This window comes from Camelus dromedarius, chromosome 5, assembly GCF_036321535.1.
Source record: "Camelus dromedarius isolate mCamDro1 chromosome 5, mCamDro1.pat, whole genome shotgun sequence".
NCBI lineage: Eukaryota > Metazoa > Chordata > Mammalia > Artiodactyla > Camelidae > Camelus > Camelus dromedarius.
The window spans coordinates 21,203,931-21,224,963 of NC_087440.1; the positions used below are offsets into that span (position 1 = coordinate 21,203,931).

Consider the following 21,033-nt stretch of genomic DNA (forward strand, 5'->3'; position numbering starts at 1 on the left):
ATTTCTCAAATACCTTAGTGCTTAGGGCCACCCGGAGGCCATATGGGGAATCAGTCATGCAGCCTGTAGATTTTCCTATAGTTGTCTTTATTGGTACCACACTTCCACCTCGCTGAAACACTGGTATCTAGAACAGAGCGACACTCTCAGAGAAGGTGTATTCATATAAGGCAATTTCAAAGTAGACTTTACAAATATTTCACTGTACAAGACTCACGTTCAAGTATAGACTCAAAGGCAAAATAAGTTGTGAACACAGATGGCCAACATGGGGCCCTGGCATTAAAAGGAAGAGAGTTCAAACACTAAAAATGATTCATTTTTTAAATATATGGGGAACTTCTCACCCTTCCTCAATTGATTATCTGTTCTGCCTATCCTGTAAGTAGTCTTTCCAGTTTTGTATTTAAAATTTTCCTGTCAATAGGGCCCTGCTAAAGAGTGAATTTTTCTGTCTTTGTAAGCAGGCCCAGTTGTATTTGTGTATGTGTATATAAAAGATAGTAGTTTCCTCGTTTGGGAAAGATGACTTTTGTCCTTACTATTATTAGTCTTCTTGCTCCTAGCTTCCCTAGATCACCTGGATGACTAACTCAATTCTGAGGGTAAATTTGTGAAGCTTCTGCTATAGGAGCCACCAAGGGCACTTTAAATGACTGACAACAGGGCTGCAGGCACAGCCCATGCCTCTGGGTCTTCTGTGATGGCATTCCCTGCAGGGAAAGCGTGGTAGGTTTCCTGCCTCCCAGTGCTACCCTCTAGAAGGAAGCTCCCTGGATCACAGGAGGGCTGTACTTTGTTCTGAGTAAGGTACAAGCAGAGAGAAGAGCAAGAATACAGCAACCCCCCTTTCCCCACAGGGGACAGGTTCCAAGTGGGCCTCAAGCCAAGGGTAGAACTAAATCCTATATATACTATTGTTTTTCCCGGACTATGGGCAGGTAGCATATACAGTGTGGATGTGCTGAACAAAGGGGTGATTCATGTCCTGGGCGGGATGGAGCAGGATGGCGTAAGATTTCATCACGCTATCAGAATGGCATGCAATTACTTATGAATTTGTTTATTCCTGGAATTTTCCATTTAATATTTTTGGAATGCAGTTGACCAAAGGTGACCGACACCGCAGATATCAAAACCATGGATAAGGGGACTGCTGTGTAAATGAAGCTGGGAGTGAGGGGTGAGTAGTTAAGATGTCCACCCTCTGCTTGGCTCCCAGTTGGCAGCAAGAAGCAAAGCATCTACCTCCCCGCCCTCATCAGCCAATCTCTTCTTTTTTTCTTTTCCTTCAAAGAATGAAGCACTAAGTTAGCATGGATGGGCTCTATAGTGGGAGTCCAGCTGACCTGGGGTCTTGTCTCAGTTCTGCCACAGTCGAGGCGCAACCCTGGACAAGAAATTTAACTTCTCTGAACCTCAGTTTCTTCACCTGTCAGCATGAGGGATTAGAGTAGATGAATGTTAAGGTCTCTTCCAGATCTGAAAGCTGGCATCTGAAATTATTTTCTTTATAATGGAGTTCATTTTGCTGCTGAGAATTTGAAAAAATAACATCAATATCTATTTATAAATCTTTACACTACTTAGGGCCTGTGGTGGTGGTTATGATTCAGCTCCAGGAGCAAGCCTCCCTTCAGAAACGCAATCTGGATGGGCCACTTTATTCTAGCACCATAACTGGTAGCGCTCCCTTGGGCCTAAGGTGTAACTAAGAACTCAGGTTGTTTTGACTTGGTCCTGTAAAGGATATTGTGTGTGTGTGTGTGGTGACCACCATGTTTACTCTCTGTTTTCAGTGTTATTATTTATCTTAGACATACAATGTAGATACACGGGGAAAAGTTGTTTGTCCTCGATGTTCCATACCATGAAATCAGAGTATATGTCTTTCTTATACTCCTTTTTCTCACATTTTAACAGCTTTATTGATATAACTCACATGCTGTACAATTCACCCATTTACAGTGTATAATTAAATAGTTTTAAGTATATTCAGTCATGTAACCATCACCACAATCAATTTTAAAACATTTTCATCAACCTAAAAAAGAAACCCTGGACCCAACAGCAGTCACTCCCCATTGCTCCCCAAACTCTCTCCCTGCTTTCAGCTCTAGGCAACTACTCTGTGTCGGTCTCTACAGGTATGTGTTACAGTGAAGGACACTAAGATCCTTGGTTCTTTCTATGTAGGCACATGGTATGGACTGAAAGTGTCCCCCTAAAATTCATATACAGTGTGACTGTATTTGGAGACAGGGCCTTTACAGAGGTAATTAAGGTCATAAGAGTGGGGCCCTGACCCAAAGGATCAGTGTCCTTATAAGAGACACAAGGGAGCTCATTCTCTTCCTCTGCCATGTGAGGACACAGCAAGAAGGTGGCTGTCTACATGCCAGAGAGAGAGTCTTCACCAGGAACCCGAATTGGTTGGCACCTTGATTTGGGACTTCTAGCCTCCAGAACTTGTGAGAAAATAAATTTCTGTTGTTTAAGCCAGCCAGTCTACGGTATTTAGTCGTGGAAGCCCGAGGAGACTAATATAGCATAACAGGTAAAAATAACAGTCTGAAAATAACTCACAGTGTCCAGGGATACTGGGATCTTTACAGTACATGCTCCTTTCCAATGAGAAAACGTCTTAGAGTCAAACCAGACCTGAAAAGAAACAGAATTTAATGAAAAAGAGTGTGTAAGCAATTCTGCTCACGATTTCATTATTCAATAAAACATCCATTTATCTGGATTGCAAATACCAGAAAGCTAAAATAAGTATAATTTTTAAAAAAATCTTGAGTAGAAGTTAGGAAGAACATATGCTTTTAAAAGGATCCCAAAGGACTAAACTAGTACTGTGATGGGTTAAGCTGACTAAAAGGCCATTCATTTTTCCAGCCATCCATCCAGAAGTTACTTACTGAACAACCTACTATGTGCCCAGCACTGCTGGGTACACATGAGTGAACAAAAAGTCATAGTTCCTGCCCTCATGGATGTTATAGTCCAGCTGGATTATATAAATTTAATAACGTAGTAGTGAAAAAGATGACAGAAGAGAGAAAACAACAACAAAGCAAAAAAGCACACTGCAAACAAATCAATTATACGTGAGGCAGGAGAAAAGAAAGTGTCAGACAAGGAAACAGATCTCAGAGAAAAACAAATGGAAACTTGGATTACTCAGATAGTGTCATTTTTTTTTAACAGACCACAATTTAGGGATGACGTTCAAACTCCTTATCTAAAATGTTTGTCAATGGGGTTTACTTGCTGACGTGCCAGAAAAGTCCTACAAAGTAATTTGATGGGGTAAATCCTTAAGATACCATCAGTACATCTTTCAAAATTCATCAAAGTGTACATCTGAAATATGTGTACTTTACTGTACAGGAACCATACCACAATAAAGGTGATTGTTTTTTCTTTAAAAAGATACCATCAGAAGCAGCATAAAAACAAAAACTTTCTCTCTTCTAGTCCAATATAATTTCTGGCAGCCAGTGCCTATTTTGCAAGTTCATCTCCTCAGATTACCACATCTTCTATACATCTGGGCTGTTGAATCTGTCACTGTCCTTCTGTGAATGTGACAGGGCTGTGACTTGACTATTGTTAGCTAGTCATGAAGTATTATCTTTGGCCAGATTCAATTTGCTAATGTTTTGTCAAAGATTCCCGTGTCTATGTTTATAAGGGATGTTGTCTTGGCTTTCTTTTCTTGTAATGTCTTTCTTTAGTGTCTTTGAGTAGCATTAGATAAAGAGCTGGTGGGAGTGAAAGGTAAAAAAAAAAAAAAAAAAAAAGGATTCAAACAAGATTTGGGGATTTCCTGTCTACCATTTCCAGCACTAACTGCAATGAGAGGTATAGGGTATGTTCTCTGGTGCCATATCCAAAGACTCCCCAGCCTAGGAAGGGTATAACTTGTACAAAACACCATGGAGATCAGACCAAGAGCTTAGTCAGTCACCAAGCTCCTCACCCAGCAAGTACTTACAGAAGGCCTACTATGTGCCAGTTACCATCTAGATGCTGGGGATACAGCAGTGACCATAACAGATAAAAATCACTGCCTTCAAGAAGCTAATAATTCTAATGGCTGAGATAAATAGTAAACAAAACATAAAAGTAAATATATAGAATGTTAAAGATGGCACATTCTGTGGAGAAAAATGGATGAAGGAGGGCTGGGCAGTACGGGGACTGTGGGAGTGGCTTGTAATCTTAAAGAGGTGGTCAGAGAAGGCCTCAGGGAGAAGGAGACTTTCAGAAGAGGAACTGGGCCATACAGAAATATGGGGAGAGTGACAGTGAGGGAGTTTAGATGGCTCCCTTGCACAGAGGGATGTGGTACTAGCTAACCATCCAGGTAGAGCTCTGGCAGGAAGCGGCTTGGCTCTCCTACCCAGGCTTTGGGAAGATGTAGCAAGAGAATCAATCACAGAGCACGCTGGGAAACTGTGGAAGGAACGCGTCATACAGTCACAACAATGCACTGGCAATGATAATAGGTCATTAATAGAAATTTGTGGCTAGGTCTTAAAGGGAGCTAGTTCCTCTTAATGGGAACCTATGCTTTGTTAGAATCAACTTAAGAAACTCTCAACAGAAATGCTTGGCAGGACAATTTATTTAGCTGTTGTTATATTTAATCTTTTTCTTAGGTTTCTGCTTGGCAGGGGAACCTTTGTAAAGAGCCCTCACCTTCAGAACTACAAATTACTACAGAAATCAAGCAGAAAGAACATCATTTGTGAACATTCTGTAGAAAAACTTGGTTATTGTCATATCAATAATGACAAGTGTAGTGGGCTAAATGGTGGGCCCCCCCGAAGATATTTTTCACTTTCTAATCCCTGGGAGGAGTGAACATTATCTTCTGCAGTAACAGATTTGACTAAATTAAGGATCTCGAGATAAGATTATCTGGGATTATCCAGATAGGCCCTAAATATCATCACAAGCGTCTTGTAAGAGAGAGATGGGAGAGGAGACAGATGCACAGAGAAGGCGCAGTGAAGACAGAGGCACACACTGCAGTGATGCAGCTACAAGCCAAGGACACCGAGGACTGCAGGCAGCCACCAGAAGCTAGGGGACAGGTAGGGGACAGACTCTCCCTCAGAACCTCCAGAAGGAACCAGCCCTGCTGACTCCATGATTTTGGACTTCAAGCCTCTGAAACTGTGAGAGAATACATTTTTGTCATTTTAAGCCAAGTTTGAAGGGAAGCCACCAAGAATGAAGGGAAGAGATATAACAGGTGTAAGGCATGTAGCTGTCTGTCATTTACTTTTACCTCATTTGATCCTGGCAGAAACACATCAACCACAGTGGCTTTTGGTTCTGTGACTGGATGAACCAATAAAGCACTTCCTGAAAAACAGAAGAAATAAAGTTGAATATTATTATAAGAGGTCTGAAAACATCCCTTCTCTCTAACTGAGTGCTTTTGTGGTTTCAAAGACCCCTTGACTGAACTTCTTGAAGGTACAAATCTTGGTGAGTTGACCCAATGATTCATCAGAGAGATGCATTGTTAGTTAGAGGACAGGTGCTCAAAGAGGTGACTATCCCTAGTCCCCTTATGGTGCATTAGGTTAACAGGGAGGGACCCTGACACAGCCTAGTACAGTCTCATTTTGTGCTTAATTGTAGTCTGAAAGCACACTGCACTTCTCCAAGAGCTTTGTCATTTGCTGTAAGTGACTTTGAAGACAGTGAGCCTACAACTGTGACCAGCAGTGTGGTCAGTGTAGATATGCAGGTCCTCTTTCTCGGGCAGGTATCATCAGGAAGCCTGTAATTCTCTTAAAAGCAATCTGGATATTTATTTCATGTTGATCTTGGCACCACCATATGTAAAATTCATCCATTTATGAATTTGCTCTTTAATCCAACAAATATTTATTGAGTTCTTGCTGAGTACCAGGCACTGTGCTAGTCCCTGGGAATGTAGTGGCAAGTAAGACAGACTGGGTCCTGGCCCTCATGAAGTTTACAGTCAGTAAAGACAGCTATTAAACAAGTAATTACAAATTAATTAGAATTAAGACAAATACCAAAAAGGCAAAAGTACAAAATGGAATGAAAGTTATATATTAAGAGGGACTGACTTTGACTAAGGTAGATGGCATTAGGTATTAGGAAGCAAGTTTGGTCATGGAAATCTTCTCCAGGGAAGTGGCTTTTTAAACTGAGACCTAAGGAGATAGGTTTTTTACATTTTGGGGGTTCCACTTTCTAGAAACAGGATTCTTTTGGGCAACTGTCTGTTGAGCCTGGCTTCTTGATTCTTACTCCCCAAATGATAAACTTCTACGTTCCAGATTTGGTTAACCCTTGCTAAAGAAGAGGCCAACCAAAAAAACACAAAAAACAAAAAACACCACCACAACAACAACAACTCTATTTTGCAGATGAAATAAGCTCTTCTAAGTCTCTACTATAGCCATCTGGTTTACTTTTTTTCTACTTCCCTTCCTTGTGATAGTATCGTAAGGCTTAGGAGTGGATCCAGAACAGGAATCCCAAACTGCATTCATAAATAGAATATGTTTATATGAAGTTAACATATTATGAGAAGCGCTACATGACAAGAGAACAGAGCTGTGATCCCACTAATACACTAAAAATCTTGGTGATGGAATTTCTTTTATTTTTGTTTTTTGCACTCTTGAGATTAAGGGATTTTTTTTTTTAGTGCTAAGAGCACACTAGAAAATATAATAAGAAAAATGTAATTACAGTATTTAGCAGAGCTATAGTCAATCAAGAAATGCTCACCCAACATGTATTCATCTTCCACACCAAAAGTCTCTAATTCACCAGGAAACTCTATCCATAGAGGTCTGGGGAAAGGAAAAAAAGAAATTTCTTACTTCAGCATCATTCAGTGTTTTATTATAATTCAATTAGTTATATGATTTTCAGTTTTATAATTATTCAAAGGAAATCAGAAAAGGCCAGGAATCATTTCATATAATATGAGATTTTTTTGAGCACTTATGATTACTACGTATTTTTCTTATGTGAAAGAACTATCTATTAGCTTCAGTGGTCCAATGAAAGAGCGAGAATTCTGGTATCTGAAATTTCCCCTTCTCATTGTTGAACACTGCATACTACTCTGACAGCCAGAATCAGAGCTTTGTCCAAGTCTAAATGCCTAACACATTTGGTGTAAAACAAATTAAATGTTTGTGCCATTTTTTCATGCATCCTTAACATTACCTATTTAAATGAAAAGAATTGGTTTTTCTTATTTTCAAGTTGCACTTACAAGAATAATAAAACTTGCAATATCTGGATATTAGCTTAATGATTCTAATAATTATTTTCAATTTCATGAGGAAAAGATATTTTTTAATAAGATAAATTAATTTTTAGTTTATTCACTAGCCTTTGTAATAACCTACTCCTTTTTCTACTAAACAGTAACAAAGCAGAGGTCTCTAAACCTGGCTGATGCCTAAAATCACCAGGGAAACTTATGAAATATAGATCCCTGGAACTTAACCAAGGGATTCCTAGTAGGTTTGGAGGTGTGGCCTCTGTAGTTGTAAAAAGCTCCCCAGGTGATTCTGATCTGAGCCAAGTTGAGGAACTGCTGATTTAGAAGCCTTGATGTACTATATGTGTCTCTGCACTGTTCTCTAACCCAGAAAGTTGGTATTCACATTCTGCCTTCAAAATAGAATCAGAATATAATTTCTATGCCAGGAAAAGTCCGAAAGGTAAGACAGAGCTAAGACTGGCAGAATAAGCTGTTCTTCATGAGAGGATGCTTGCGCGGTATGGGGGATAAAGAAACAACTTTCCACCACTCTTCTAGGTTCTTCTGGCTGGTCTACGAATTAAATTGACCTGAGACAGATGAATAAGAGAAAATCAAATTTAATTGTGTACATACAGGAATTCCATAAAAATATGATGCCTAAGGACAAGATAGGCAATTGAGGCTTATATGTCACCTGAGAGAATAAAGGTGTTGAGTTTGGGACTTGAAAGGGGAGGAAGGATATTCACTTGGAGACAGAGAAACAAATGTGTGGTAAACCAATGTTTGCTGGGCCATGCAGAGACAATGAGACACTGAGAGGACTTTGGTCCCCACATTCCTCCACCATGCTTAGCTCGCATTCTTTGTAGATATCACTGGTGATAATGCACTTCCTGGACCAGGCCCTTTATCTAAATTCTTTAAGGCAGTTAAGGGGGAGGTAAAAAGAAAGACTTCGTAAGCCTTTTGTTTCTTAAAAACAATCAGCCTCAAACAATCCTCAAGCTGAAGAGATGCATTTTGGGGTGGCAAGTTTTCTTCCCCTACATGGATTAAATACGGGATAAATTCAGTTACAAAGCCACTTCCTTTTTCTTTGAAAAATCTCTATTTCTGTTTCCTACCAAATATTAACACTTGAATTACCAAGTTTACAAGAAACCTAGTTTTTATCTTCTGTGACCTCCAGTACCTGACCTTGCTCACAACTGGTGCTCAGTAAGCTGATTGCCACTTGATAACACCTGGCTTTCCTCTTGAAATCACCGTAATTACTCCATTTCCAGTGGCTGAGGAGATCCTCGGGTAGAAACTGGTTGCTGGGGCCCCTGACTGCTGAAGCCTGTTTACCTCATGACGGGTTGGGAAGCCACGTGTGCAAAGTAGAACAGAGAATACCAATAGGGCAGGAGGGCATAGCGCTCTCTGATGGCTTCGCGGATGAGCTGGGTGTGCTTCTCTCCAAAGAGCCAGGGTTCCCGTCGCCTGGTGTTTTTGGTAGCATGGCTGCGGAAGAAGGGCTGGTAGGCTCCGGCCTGGTACCATCGCACTAGCAGCTCTGCCTCTGGGTTCCCGATGAAGCCACCGATGTCAGCTGATTAGTTTGTACAGAAAGGTGAGTCAGACAGCCAGGCTTCTAACAAATGCAGCACACAGGTAAGATAAGGCCTTGAAGACTGACAGGGCAAATGAGCACTATGTGCACCCAAAATGACAGCATAAAACTGTGGCCTCAAACTAGGGAGCACATACTAAAAAACTCAGCCTGGGGATCTGACAGTATGCTCTTTGAATATTCTTTTCCTGTCCAAATTCTTTTCCTGTCAGAGGCTTTACTGCAAGATCAACACTTCTGAATGTCCTGAACCCAGGTAACCCGGAAATTGCAAAACATCTGCCTGATTCATTAAGTCACTTGTCTTCAGTGGAGGCTGGCAATTGATTTAGTTTGAAAACAACAACTGAAGCAAGATAAAAATTATAGAAAGAACTAAAGAGAAGCATATAATCAATCAGAATAGAGGTTTAAGTAGAATTTCATGCTTAGCCCTTAAGCAGGGAGCATATTCTTTGTGTTGTATGTGGACCAATGCCGTAAAGAAACATATCTATCGAAAAGTGACATTAACGTGCTTCTAGTCCCACAGAGAACAAGTTGCAGCTGGACCTGTAGTCATGCTGAGTACCTTCCACAGAGATCTCTCAGCTACAGGGAATTATTAGGATTTGGGGGAAGGCAGCCCATCAGAGAATCTTATTTTAACTAAATTTATCTTTCCCAAACTTATATATAGATTTTTTTTAACAGTTAAAATATGTCACAGGATTTCTGTAAGGCTGATTTCTGATTTGCTAAATTCTTTGCAGTTCTCTCCGTTTTTCTCACTTTCAGGTAGAAAACGCATGTTTCAGGAAGAGAAACTCAGTTGTCAAGGGCATCTAAGGAGGGCGTGGTTAAGAGAATGAGGGAAAGAAACATTCCGGCTCCCCTTCTGACGACTTAATTTCATGTCCTCAGTTCAGCAAAGACACACACAGCTCTGAAGCATCCCTTTCACTCTCCTCTCTAACCTGCTCTCCTTAAGGCTTCTCATTTTCTCTTCCCCACGTTTATCCACGTTTATCCTTGTAGAAATCAGCTAACAAGAAGGGATTTGTGACCGGCTTTGATGAAAACACCCTCCCTTTTGACTTTCACTTCAAGCCTGAGGATACCATCTTACCTCCACAAAAAGAGATCCCAGTAATGCTAAGGGTCAGTAACATAGGGACAGAAATTTTCAGGTAACTCCATTCTGCTGTGTTGTCACCTGTCCACACAGCACCTTTGGTCACCAGGAAGAAGGTATTAAAAGAAAAAAAAAACCCCACAAATCAGCCCATATCCTGAATTTCATATTTAGATTTCTTATTTGTAATAGATAAACTAATATAAAGGAAAACATTTCTTACCATAAAATATACACATTCTGTTTTTCTATAGTAAAACTGTATTAATTTTCTAATGTGAAAAAGTCACTAAAATCCACAAAACAAACATTTTATGAAAAGATTCTGAAATTGCACTTATTTTTGACGTATAACTCAAGCCTGACTTTAGGAGGAAACTTTTTCAAAATCAACTTTACTGAGATGTAATTTACATACAGTAAATGTACCTATTTTAAATAAAGAGTTTCGTGAGTTTTGAACACCCATGTAACCACCGCCACAAGCAGGATCTAGAACAGTTCCATAACTATATAAGTTCACTTGGGCTTCTCTGCAGTCAATAACTCTCCATCTTACTCGACCATTGATTTGATCTCTATAGCTATAAATTAGTCTTTTCTAGAACTTCATACAAATGGAAACATATACTATTTTGTGTTCTAGCTTCTTCACTCAGCATAATGTAAGTTATTCCTTTTTATTTGCTGTGTAGTATTCCACAGTATGGATGTATTGTAAGTCATTTATCTAGTCACCTATTAATAGACATTTGAATTCTTTCCAAGTTTTGGCTTTTATGGATGAAGCTGCTATAAACATGTGTGTACAAATCTTTGGCATATGTTTTCATTTCTCTTAAGTAAATAACTGGAGTGGAACTGCAGGCTCTATGTTCAGTGTATGTTGAACACTTTGAAAATTCCAAGTTGTTGAGCAAAATGACTATACAATTTTTACATTCTCAGTAGGTGAGAGTTTTAATTGTTCTATATCTTTGTCAACACTTACTTGGTAGTGTCAGTCTTTTTAATTCTAGCCATTCTAATGAGTGTATAGTGGTGTTTCTCTCTCTAATGACTAAGGATGTTGAGCATCATTTATGTGTTTATTGACCATTCATATATCTTCTTTTGTTAAGTGTCTATTCAAATCTTTTACTCATTTTAAAAAGTAGATTGTGTATCTATTATTTAATTATAAAAGTTCTTTTTTTTTTTGGCGGGGGAGGTAATTAGGTTTATTTATCTTTATTCATTTATTTTTGGAGGAGATACTGGGATTGAACCCAGGAACTCATGCATGCTAAACATGCACTTTACTACTTGAGCTATACCCTCCCCCTTAAAAGTTCTTTATATATTCTGGAAACCATTCCTTTGACAGATATAAATGTATATTGCAAATACTTTCTCTCATTCTGTGGCTTGACTTTCATTTTCTTAACAATATCTTGGAAAGGGTTTAAGATTTTAATTTTGATGAATTAATCAAAATTGATTATTTTTTAGTTTTACGGTTTATGCTTTTTGTGTTCTAAGAAATTTTTGCCTCTCTCAAAGTCACAAAGATTTTCTGTTTTCTTCTAGAAGTTTTTTGTTTGTTTTAGCTTTTATAATGTAGGTCTATATTCCATTTTGAGTTACTTTCTGTGTACAGCGTGAGGTAAGGGTCAAGGTTCTCTCCCCCTCCACCCCCACAACCCCTGCCAGGATACCCAGTGTTTCAGAATCATTTGCTGAAAATACTCCTTTCTTCACTGAATTGCCTTGGCAACTTTGTTGCTAATTATTTGATCATGTATGTGTTGGACTCCTTCTGGATTCCCTATGATCCATATGTCTATTCACTGCCGACACAATCCTCTGTGATTTGAGAGGGGTGGTACAGACCATAAAAGCACAGCATAATAACAGCAGCAATGACAATAGTTAACATTTATAGAGCCCTCACTGAGCCAGGTGTTATGCTGCTTTGCTGGCAATATCCCGGTTAATCATCACAACAACCCTACCAGGTAAACACTAACACTATTTAACTTTATTTTAATGATGAGGGAATATGGTAAACTGGATATGGTAGGATTTCAGCTCAGGCAATCTGACTCTAAAGCCAGTGTTCCTGTTCGCTGAATAGTTAGTAAGAGTTTGTGAGGATCTGTAACACTAAAGGGATCCAGAAAAGGAAAAAAATCTTATTGTACTAAGTCCAGATTACTCCTGAAACATTCTTGTCTATCTTTTATCAAAATAGTTTTGGTATCTATTTTTGTTTAAATCTTCCATAGAAATGTTAGGCTGTCCTATGGCCAGCAAAGAAAAATATTTTCAAGGGGCTTTTCATTTAAAATAGTACTCTAGTAATTTCTCTTTGACTTCAAATGAGGTATGTATATATCTACATAATGATTTTGAAACCCATATGACAACATTTTTATCAAGAAACAAAGTTCATGTAAACATGCAGATGTTTTCATGTCTCATGGTTGTTTAGTCAGAAGCTCTCTCTGGCCATTGGTCTCAGCACAGGACTTGACACAAGTGTTCTCTGCTCACTCACTGTGCTTTGGGGCAGAGCTGATAGCTTCACACAGAGAACTGAAGACTAGGCAGTGGGCCAATATTTAAGAGATCAAAGATAACTGAGTATGCATATTTTCTATTATCTTTTTGAACTGCTGCTTATAAATGTTTTCATTAAAATATTTTACTTTTTTAGAGTGATTAAAAAGGATACTTGTAGAGAATTTGGAAAATAGAGATAGGTAAAAAGAAAAAATCACTCATAATCACCACAGTACTTTATTTACTTAGATTACTACCTACATACATTTATTTATTTATTTATTTATTTTTAAACAAAATCAGGATAATATATAAACATTTAGGTATTCTGCTTTTCTTTTTAAATTTATTATGATGTCACAAAAATTTTCTCCTGCAATTTTAAATAACCTTATGATAGTCTATCATATGGATATACCATAGCTTTATAACTATTCCCTTACTGTTACATACTTAGATTTTCTTTACTTCTTTTTTATTTTAAGGACCAATTCTGTGGTGAGATCACTGTATAGGAATCTTTGCCTGATGATAATATTTTGACCTTTTCCAGACTACCACAGGGGCTGGTTTCTAGGGGTGGAGCAAGAGGCCGACTAATGTCTATGGTACAATAAAGGCTGGATTCTTCAAACTAGGACCTAAGTTGATGTTATTTATGCAAGTCCAGGGGGCTTAAAATAGCCTTCCTGCCACGGGATGGTTAAGTTGAACTAGATCTGCATTAGCTAGCAAACCGGATCCAGTTATAGATGACCCTGAGCACAAGCAAGAGCCAGGTCTATTTTAAGCCAAATTGCTAAGGGGAACAGGTGGTTGAAGGGATGTGTTAGAAGTGTATTTTCTCTGGTTTTGATAAATCAATGAGACAAGATCAGAGATGACCATCCCAGCAAACTGAGCTACTCTGAAGTTATTCTCCAAATAACTAAGTGGCCAATTCTTCAGTGGGAAACAAGTAACTAAACTTTATTAAAACTGGTTTACTCTGTCTCATAAGACAAAATGCATACTTCAGGGCACATCACTCCCTACAATCTAAGATCTGACCAATGGCTACTGAAAAGGAAGGAATCAACATGGTAGCACCATATACCATATATGGTCAAAAAAAGACAGGTTGCTAGCTTGTGTTTTTAAGTCTGACCATGTGAGCCAGTCCTTACCATACTTTTGTGATCCAGCAAAGAAAGAACGTGTAAGAACGAAGGGTCTCTCCTTCCCTTTAGATCGCTGGATCAGTCCTTCTGCAGTGGCCATTTGCTATAAAGTTGAAAGGAAGAAGTTTCAAAGAGAGGATTGGGTTGTGGAATTGTGCAGACATCCCCCAATAAGCTATTTCATATGCAAAAAGTAAATAGTAGCTGGGAATGTGAAATGGAAAATATTAAAAACTGATCAAGTAATTTTCATGACGTAATGAAACTACACTAAATTTCCCTATTAAAAAGTGAAATTTTTTCTTTGATTAAAATATAAATGAAATGCTAGTAAATAACAAGGTAGCATGTATTTGGTGCTTACTACTGTTAGGTATTTTTTATAAGATTTTCTCTTGTAACTTACACAAAAACCTCTGAGATAGTTTTCATTAACAAAAAAAACCCCTTGAGATTCAGAGAGGTTAAGTGACTGGCCCTGGCATACATAAGAAAATTCTCCAACTATAAAGTAGTTTGTAGTCATAGCAATAGGCTGTTTAGAGAAGGAAACAGATATGATCTGAAAACAGTGCTGTATGTAGCCAGCAGCTCCCACTGGAAAACAGCAACTGGTGGGAGGGCCACAGGAACACTGTTCCATTCTGAAGACAACAAAAGACCATGGGTATAAATTAGGGCAAGTTAACTGCCAAGTTTTCTGGATGTGACTGGCAAGTGGAAGACAATTCTACCACCACCTATTGAGAAGGTTAAATACTTAAGGAAGGCTTTCTACATTTAGAAAGTATATTTTTTCAAATTGTGTATCTGTTCTGAATCTTACTCCCCTGGTATGAGGATAAAACTTGCTGTATTTAGACATTTGTAAAATTTCAAAATATTTGTTTTAATTGCCTTAGTTTATATATTTGTACACAGCCTACTTCAATAAAAGTTTTCAGGTAGTATCCAATGCCATTTACTAATGGCCCCTGTCAAGGAAGAAATTTCTATGTTATCATTAATTTCACAATATCTATTAATTAATTGAGTTCATTATAGAAGGAAAAAGTGCAAAGGGAGAAATGAGTCTTACATTGGCTACAATCTGCTAAGACCCGTTGTAGTTGTCAGAAAATACATTCAAAGAAAAAGGAACAGTATAGTATGGTTATTACAAAGCAAATGACTTTTAGCCTAAAAGGCAAGGAAGATAGATCCAGTGGGCTTTGTTTTAGATGCCTTACCTGATAAAAGCCATAGATATTGTGAAGTTCTCGGTGCTCCCAGTTGCCATGATGAATGGCATTCTTCTGCATGGTTAGCTCTGGCCCTCTAAAGACAGAGGGCTCATTCATGTCATTCCACACGTGCAGGATGTCAGTAGACCCCTAGGAAGTCAATCTTGGTCATGATAAAACTCCTCCACTGACAAGGTTAATATGATAGCCATCCCTACTCCTCTTTCCTATTCCTTTTAATTTATTATTTATTATGTTTATTGTCTATGCTCTGTCCTCTACTAAAACAAAAGTTCCACAAGACAGGGAATTTTGTCTATTTTGTTCATTGATAAATCCCAAATGCCTAGATCTACAACCTGAACCACAGGAGGTTCTCTGTAAGTACTTGCTGATGAGTGAAAGAGTGCTGTGTTGTATTCCCACGCTGCCCAGCCAGTCCACTCCGAGGTCTACCCTGGAGAAGCCCTGCAGGGAGGGCTGTGAATGTTCACAAGTAGCCTCTACATCATCCATCATCGCTACCACGCTTAACCAGGGGCAAGTATAGCTGTCCGTGAGCAGATTCTGCCTTCCCTCTACTACTCCGAAAGATTAGACAGCTAAGATACCTGTTTGTTAACATGATCTATAGTTCACGTTCTACACAGAGTTGTTTGATTTAGAGTGGGAAGGAGCTGTTACCTAGTTAACATGGTGTTGTGATCCCTTTTATAGAATCCCTGGTCTCTCAGCATTTGACTCAATAGCTCCAATGACAGGGAGCCCCTCAGGCAGCTCATTCCATTAATTCCTGAAAGTCCTGCTCCTTGTAACAGAGAGGGCCTAGCTTTGCTTCTGTGACACCACAGAATACAGCTGCTGCCTCACCCACTTGGTGGCCTTTCAAGTGCCTGGAGGTGGCTAACGTGTCTTCTGGTGACTTCACTTTCAGTTATTTCTAATCATATATACTACGAACAAGGCTGTATGGTTTCCAAATATTTAACTACTCTGACTATCCATCTTTAGCACCCTCTAAGGCAGGGGTTGGCAAACTTTCTTTGGAAAGGGCCAGATAGTAAATATTTTCAATTTTGCAGGCCATAAGGCCTCTCTTTCAATAATTCAACCCTGCTATTGTCATGTGAAAGCAGCCACAGATGACAGGGAAACAAATGAGACTGGCCAGATTTGCCCAAGAGTTGGTTACCCCTGCTTTAAGTTATTTTCTATGTCCTAATGCAGGATGCTCAGAAACCAGAGTTTGGTTAAGAGATGGGCCTGGGAGGCAAACAGACTTGAGTTCAAATCTTGGGTCCTCCACTTACTAAATGGGTAAACTTATCAGGTTTTTAAACTTGTCTATGCCTCAATTTTCTCATCTGTGGGATTAGAGTTCATTGCAATTCTAACTTCAAAGGGTTATTGTGAAAATGAAATGGTGGTATGCATACAAAATGCTTAGCATTGTGCTTGGTACAGAGCACATACGCAATTTATATTAGGCATCATTATCATCACCACCATTGGTAGAAAACAGTTCTCCAGATGTGGCCCCTCCAGTCCTCTCTGTGTTTCTTATATAATTTTAAGAATTATTATTATATCTTCCTTTTAACACATTATACTTTGTAAGATACTTTCACATATACCATTATCATCTTTAGTAATATCGTACAATACTATTTTATGTAAAAATTCATACAATTTGAAAATATAATAAATCTCTATTATTAAGTACTTTGATATACCATAGAGTCTATCATATTAGAGGTCAAAATCATAGCTTTTGTGTATTTGGTAACTCATATGGCACCTCTCGTGGCACCACCAAAGTCTGTAATGTGGTTGGCATCCCTGCCTTTTTGTACAAGTAGTATTTACCAAGGGCTGCTTAATGAAGCAGAGTAATTCTATTGAATCACTTTTCTCCCTTATTTTATCCTTCCAAGTTACTAGGAAAAGAGCAAAAGAATAAAAACAAACCTGATAAACAGAGAAGGCAAAAAGGCTTGAATACCACTCTCTGACCTTGGGATTGGTGAAATCCAGGTAGGAGGAGAGACCTGCAGAAGCAGAAGAGCAGACGGTAGGGATAGTGTCGTCATGGTAAGATATATGTAAAGAATATCAGATGTGAAAGCTGGGTAATCAATGGGCTCCTCACAGCGAATGTCAAAGACCGCTGATACAGAGGCATGGTCTGGCGAGAAGCGAGTGAAAAAGGCAATGCTGGGACTCCAATGACAACCACTAGGCCTCTCCACCCTAAAGGCGAGGGGGATGCCAATGAACAAGCATCAAGGTGGAGCCTGCCCCTCATTGATGGTCTAACACAGCCCCAGCAGGGATGGCAAATACTCTGAAGTGACCCCTCTGTTCTTAAAGAGAACAGAGAAGAGTTCATGAGTGAGTGGTACAGCGGGAAAAGGAATGCATGGGGTTTCTTACCGTGCACGGATGTGTGACAGAGAGCTGTGACATGACAGAGTGGGGATGTGCTTTTGGCCTTGAGGCGTTCCTACCATGGCTTTAAACTAATAATTTCTGAAATGAAGAATTCAGAGTTGCCAGGGGCAGCTGAGGTCTCTCACAAAAGGCTGGGAAGTCAGAAGTTTGGGCTAACAGAGCAAAGAAGAGTCACAGGGAGACAGACTACAGGACTTTCTTTCTCCTCCTCTCCTTTTCTCATTCCCTGGCTTTTAATTTTTATTTGCTTAGGGAAATAGTATGTCACTGAGGTTTGCTTGTTTATTTTTCCTTCATTCATTGACTTACAAATATATACAGAGCACACTGTACCAGGTGTGAGGTGAAAGTTATAAAAGGAGGTAACACCTTTAAGGAAAGGCACCTAAAATGTAGCAGGAGGCATCTGCAAGAAATTAGACTGACAGCTATGCTGGGACTAAACAGTGGATACTAGGTGTATAAAATCATATCTTACCAGGCCAGCATACACCTTCAAAGTCACCCCCATCATGATTCCTCACGAAGAAGCCCTGTTCTTTGGCCTTAGCATACACTGAGTAGTTGGGATCAACCTTGATGTGGGGGTCACTGATGACCACAAGCTGTCAGGACATAAAGGTTTAAAGATCTCATCAGTTTCATAGAAGCCATATGTTCATTTACATGTTTTCATCATAGTTTTGGAGCTCAAATTTTATTCAAAACAACTATTACTATTACTGAAATATTTCAGACACCAGTCAAACCCTATAACCTTTCATGTGCTTATAGAAATATAAACTGATATCAAAACCAGGCCAGCATTGTTTTACAGTTATTGCTGCCCACCAATACATGTTCTTAAGATGGCATTTACTAAGCTTCTATCTCTCTGTCGCCCTGGGTGCTTTACATAAAGAATTAAGTAGGCAAAGTCCCCTGCTCCCTAGACATCTAGAAGCTAAAATATTACTGACAAAAGCAAACGTTAAAGAAAAGAGACTAGCGTATTACAGACAGACAAAAAATCCCCAAACCCAGTGGAACAGGCACATTTAGGAAGGAGATTTGAGAAAAGCTGTGATCACAGCTGCGTGTCTCCAGCATCCCTCCCTGCCTTTTAATACCATCCCTTCCACTTAGTCAGGGGTCTCAAAACCACTTTATTTGGCTAGAACAACCTTCAAATCATCCTTCTTCATATCTATTCAAATCTATTCTACATAGTACAGTTTAATCCTCCATTGTTCAAAAACTTAAAAAAAATTTACATTGTAGTTAACATACACAACATAAAATTCATCATCTCAACCAATTCTAAGTGTACAGTTCAATAGTGTTAAATACATTCACAATGTTGTATATTGTACAGTCCATGTCTAGAATTTGGTTCATCTTGTAAAACTGAAACTCTACGCCCATTAAAGACAACTTATTCCCTCCTCCTCCTCAGCCAAGGGCAACCACCATTCTTCTTTCTGTCTCTATGATTTTGACTACTCTAGGTATTACAGATTAGTGAAATCACACAGTATTTGTCTTTTTATGAGAAGCTTATTTCACCTAGCATAATGTCCTCAAGGTTCATCCATGTTTAGCATGTATCAGAATTTCCTTCCTTTTAAAAGGCTGAATAATTTTGTGTTCTGTGTACAGACCACATTTTGTTCATCCATTCAACTATCAATGGACTTGGGTTGCTTTCATCTTTTAGCTATTGTGAATAATGCTGCTATGAACGTGTGCATACAAATTTTGCTTTCAATTCCTTTGAAAATACTTTGGGAATATACCCAGCAGTGGAATTGCTAGATCATATGGTAATTTAACTTTTAATTTTTTGAGGAACTGCCACACTGTTTTCCATAGGGGTTGCACCATTTCACATTCCCACACCCAGTGCTTAAGTGTTCCAATTTCTCCACATCCTCACCAATATTTGTTATTTTCCGTTTTTTTGATAGTAGTCATTCTAATGGTATGAAGTGGCATCTCACTGTGGTCTTGATTTGCGTTTCCCTAATGATTAGTGATGATCAGTATTTTTAATGTGCTGTTGGCAATTTGTGTATCTTCTCTGAAGAAATGTTTATCAAGTCCTTTTCACAATTTTTAATTGGGTTGTTTCTTGGTTGTTGAGTTATAGGAGTTCTTTGTATATTCTGCATATTAACCCCTTATTCAAAAACTTTTAATGTCTCCAAATGTATACAAAGCAAACCAAAAATAAGGTCAAATTTCCCCCTCCTCAAACCTCACACATGCCTTGCTTTCCTGCCAGCCTGTGCGCTGCTTTCCAAACACCACGGCGGCGGCATGCTCCAGCCTCTGGCTGCACTGCCTTCTTCCCCCTCTCCCTTCTCCACTAGCTGGAGACTCAGCTCATTGAAAACAAAGCCCTGCTTTTGTCCAGCAGGATGCATTCTTCTTCCTTTTGGTCTGCCCCGTACCCTGGTCTTTCTGTGGCAGTTATGTGACAGCCCTGTATTGTGCTTGTTGTACACTTGCCTTTCTTCCACTCACTGTGAGACCCCAAGGAGCTCATCTCCGCATTCCTGCCATCTTTACTACAGCATCTTGAACATTCGAAGGCCCCGATAAATAACTGCTTATAAGGACATAGGTTCTGGAGTTGGGCAGGTCAGGATTCACTCTTGCCCTGCTACTTATTCATTGTGTGCCTTTGTACAAAATACAAACCCACTCTAAGCCTCAGTTCCTTCATCTGAAAAATGTGGTAATAATATCTACCTCATAATTTCTTTTTCTTTAACCTTATAATTTCTTGATGATTGAATGCAGTAATGTGTTTTATCATAGTCTCTGGTCCATAATAAGCACTTGATAAATGACAGCTATTTATTAACTGAGAAATTAGGAAATAACAGCATTGGCTGTTTTTTCCTCCCTCACTGTTTTCATTATTGCTGTTACCACCACCACTCCTGCAGCACACACTTTCCAGTGTCTTCTCCTCCTCCCCATTTTTTATTTTAGTTCTTTCCTTGGCTAGATTGACAGGTGGAGTCCCTCAGGGAAGCATGCAGGAAAAGTGGTGTAATAAAGAATCTGACTGCATTTCTGATTGACTGTTAAAGAGCTTCAAGCCCCACAACTCCCCTTACCCTTCTGCCCACATCCTTGTGTGCTGACACAGAAAGCCCTGATGCTCCGTTCTTTGGGGCAAAAAAGAAGTTCAAACCACACAAGCCCTGGTACATGCACAGGAATCCTCACCCCAGTCCAACACTCTAACCACCCACAAACCTGAGCCCGTCTCCTTTCCCAGCTCTCTCAAGCCATTTTCAAAGGAGCCTGGGAGCCAGCCCTGCTCCCCCTAGAAGTGAGTCTCACCTCACTATGGGATTAATTAACCTTTTCACAGCCTCTTGGTGCCAGTGTGCTGTCATCAATCTCAGTATCAAAACCGTTCTGCATGGGGACACCCATCACATCACGACAGGGCAGCTACAACGCATGGGTCTGAACTGAATGCCAGGCCCCTTCATCCTTACAGGGACCCAGACAGCTAAGGCAGGGGTGAGGGCGTTACCCCCTTTTCACCATTACTTCTCTGTTATCACAGTTACAGTTACATTTGAAGGTACTATTTTCACAGCCATTCTTTTTTTTAACCAGATCGCTCTCTTCTACTAATA

The 21,033-nt window shown here is 39.4% G+C and overlaps 1 protein-coding gene across 3 annotated transcripts in view; it reads right to left on the bottom strand.

The window, feature by feature from the left end:
- The window catches only part of GANC (glucosidase alpha, neutral C), a 64,098-nt gene that overhangs the window by 8,892 nt on the left and 34,173 nt on the right, over positions 1-21,033 (bottom strand). For all 3 annotated transcript variants that reach the window (XM_064485688.1, XM_064485689.1, XM_010994973.3), the window contains exons 13-22: positions 17,871-17,997; positions 16,910-16,989; positions 14,948-15,091; positions 13,725-13,821; positions 10,009-10,110; positions 8,636-8,879; positions 6,790-6,854; positions 5,303-5,379; positions 2,587-2,661; positions 14-127 (exon numbers count right to left, since the gene is read on the bottom strand). In XM_064485688.1, the coding sequence (XP_064341758.1) occupies positions 14-127; positions 2,587-2,661; positions 5,303-5,379; positions 6,790-6,854; positions 8,636-8,879; positions 10,009-10,110; positions 13,725-13,821; positions 14,948-15,091; positions 16,910-16,989; positions 17,871-17,997 (1,125 nt within the window). The remainder of the gene's footprint in view (positions 1-13; positions 128-2,586; positions 2,662-5,302; positions 5,380-6,789; positions 6,855-8,635; positions 8,880-10,008; positions 10,111-13,724; positions 13,822-14,947; positions 15,092-16,909; positions 16,990-17,870; positions 17,998-21,033) is intronic.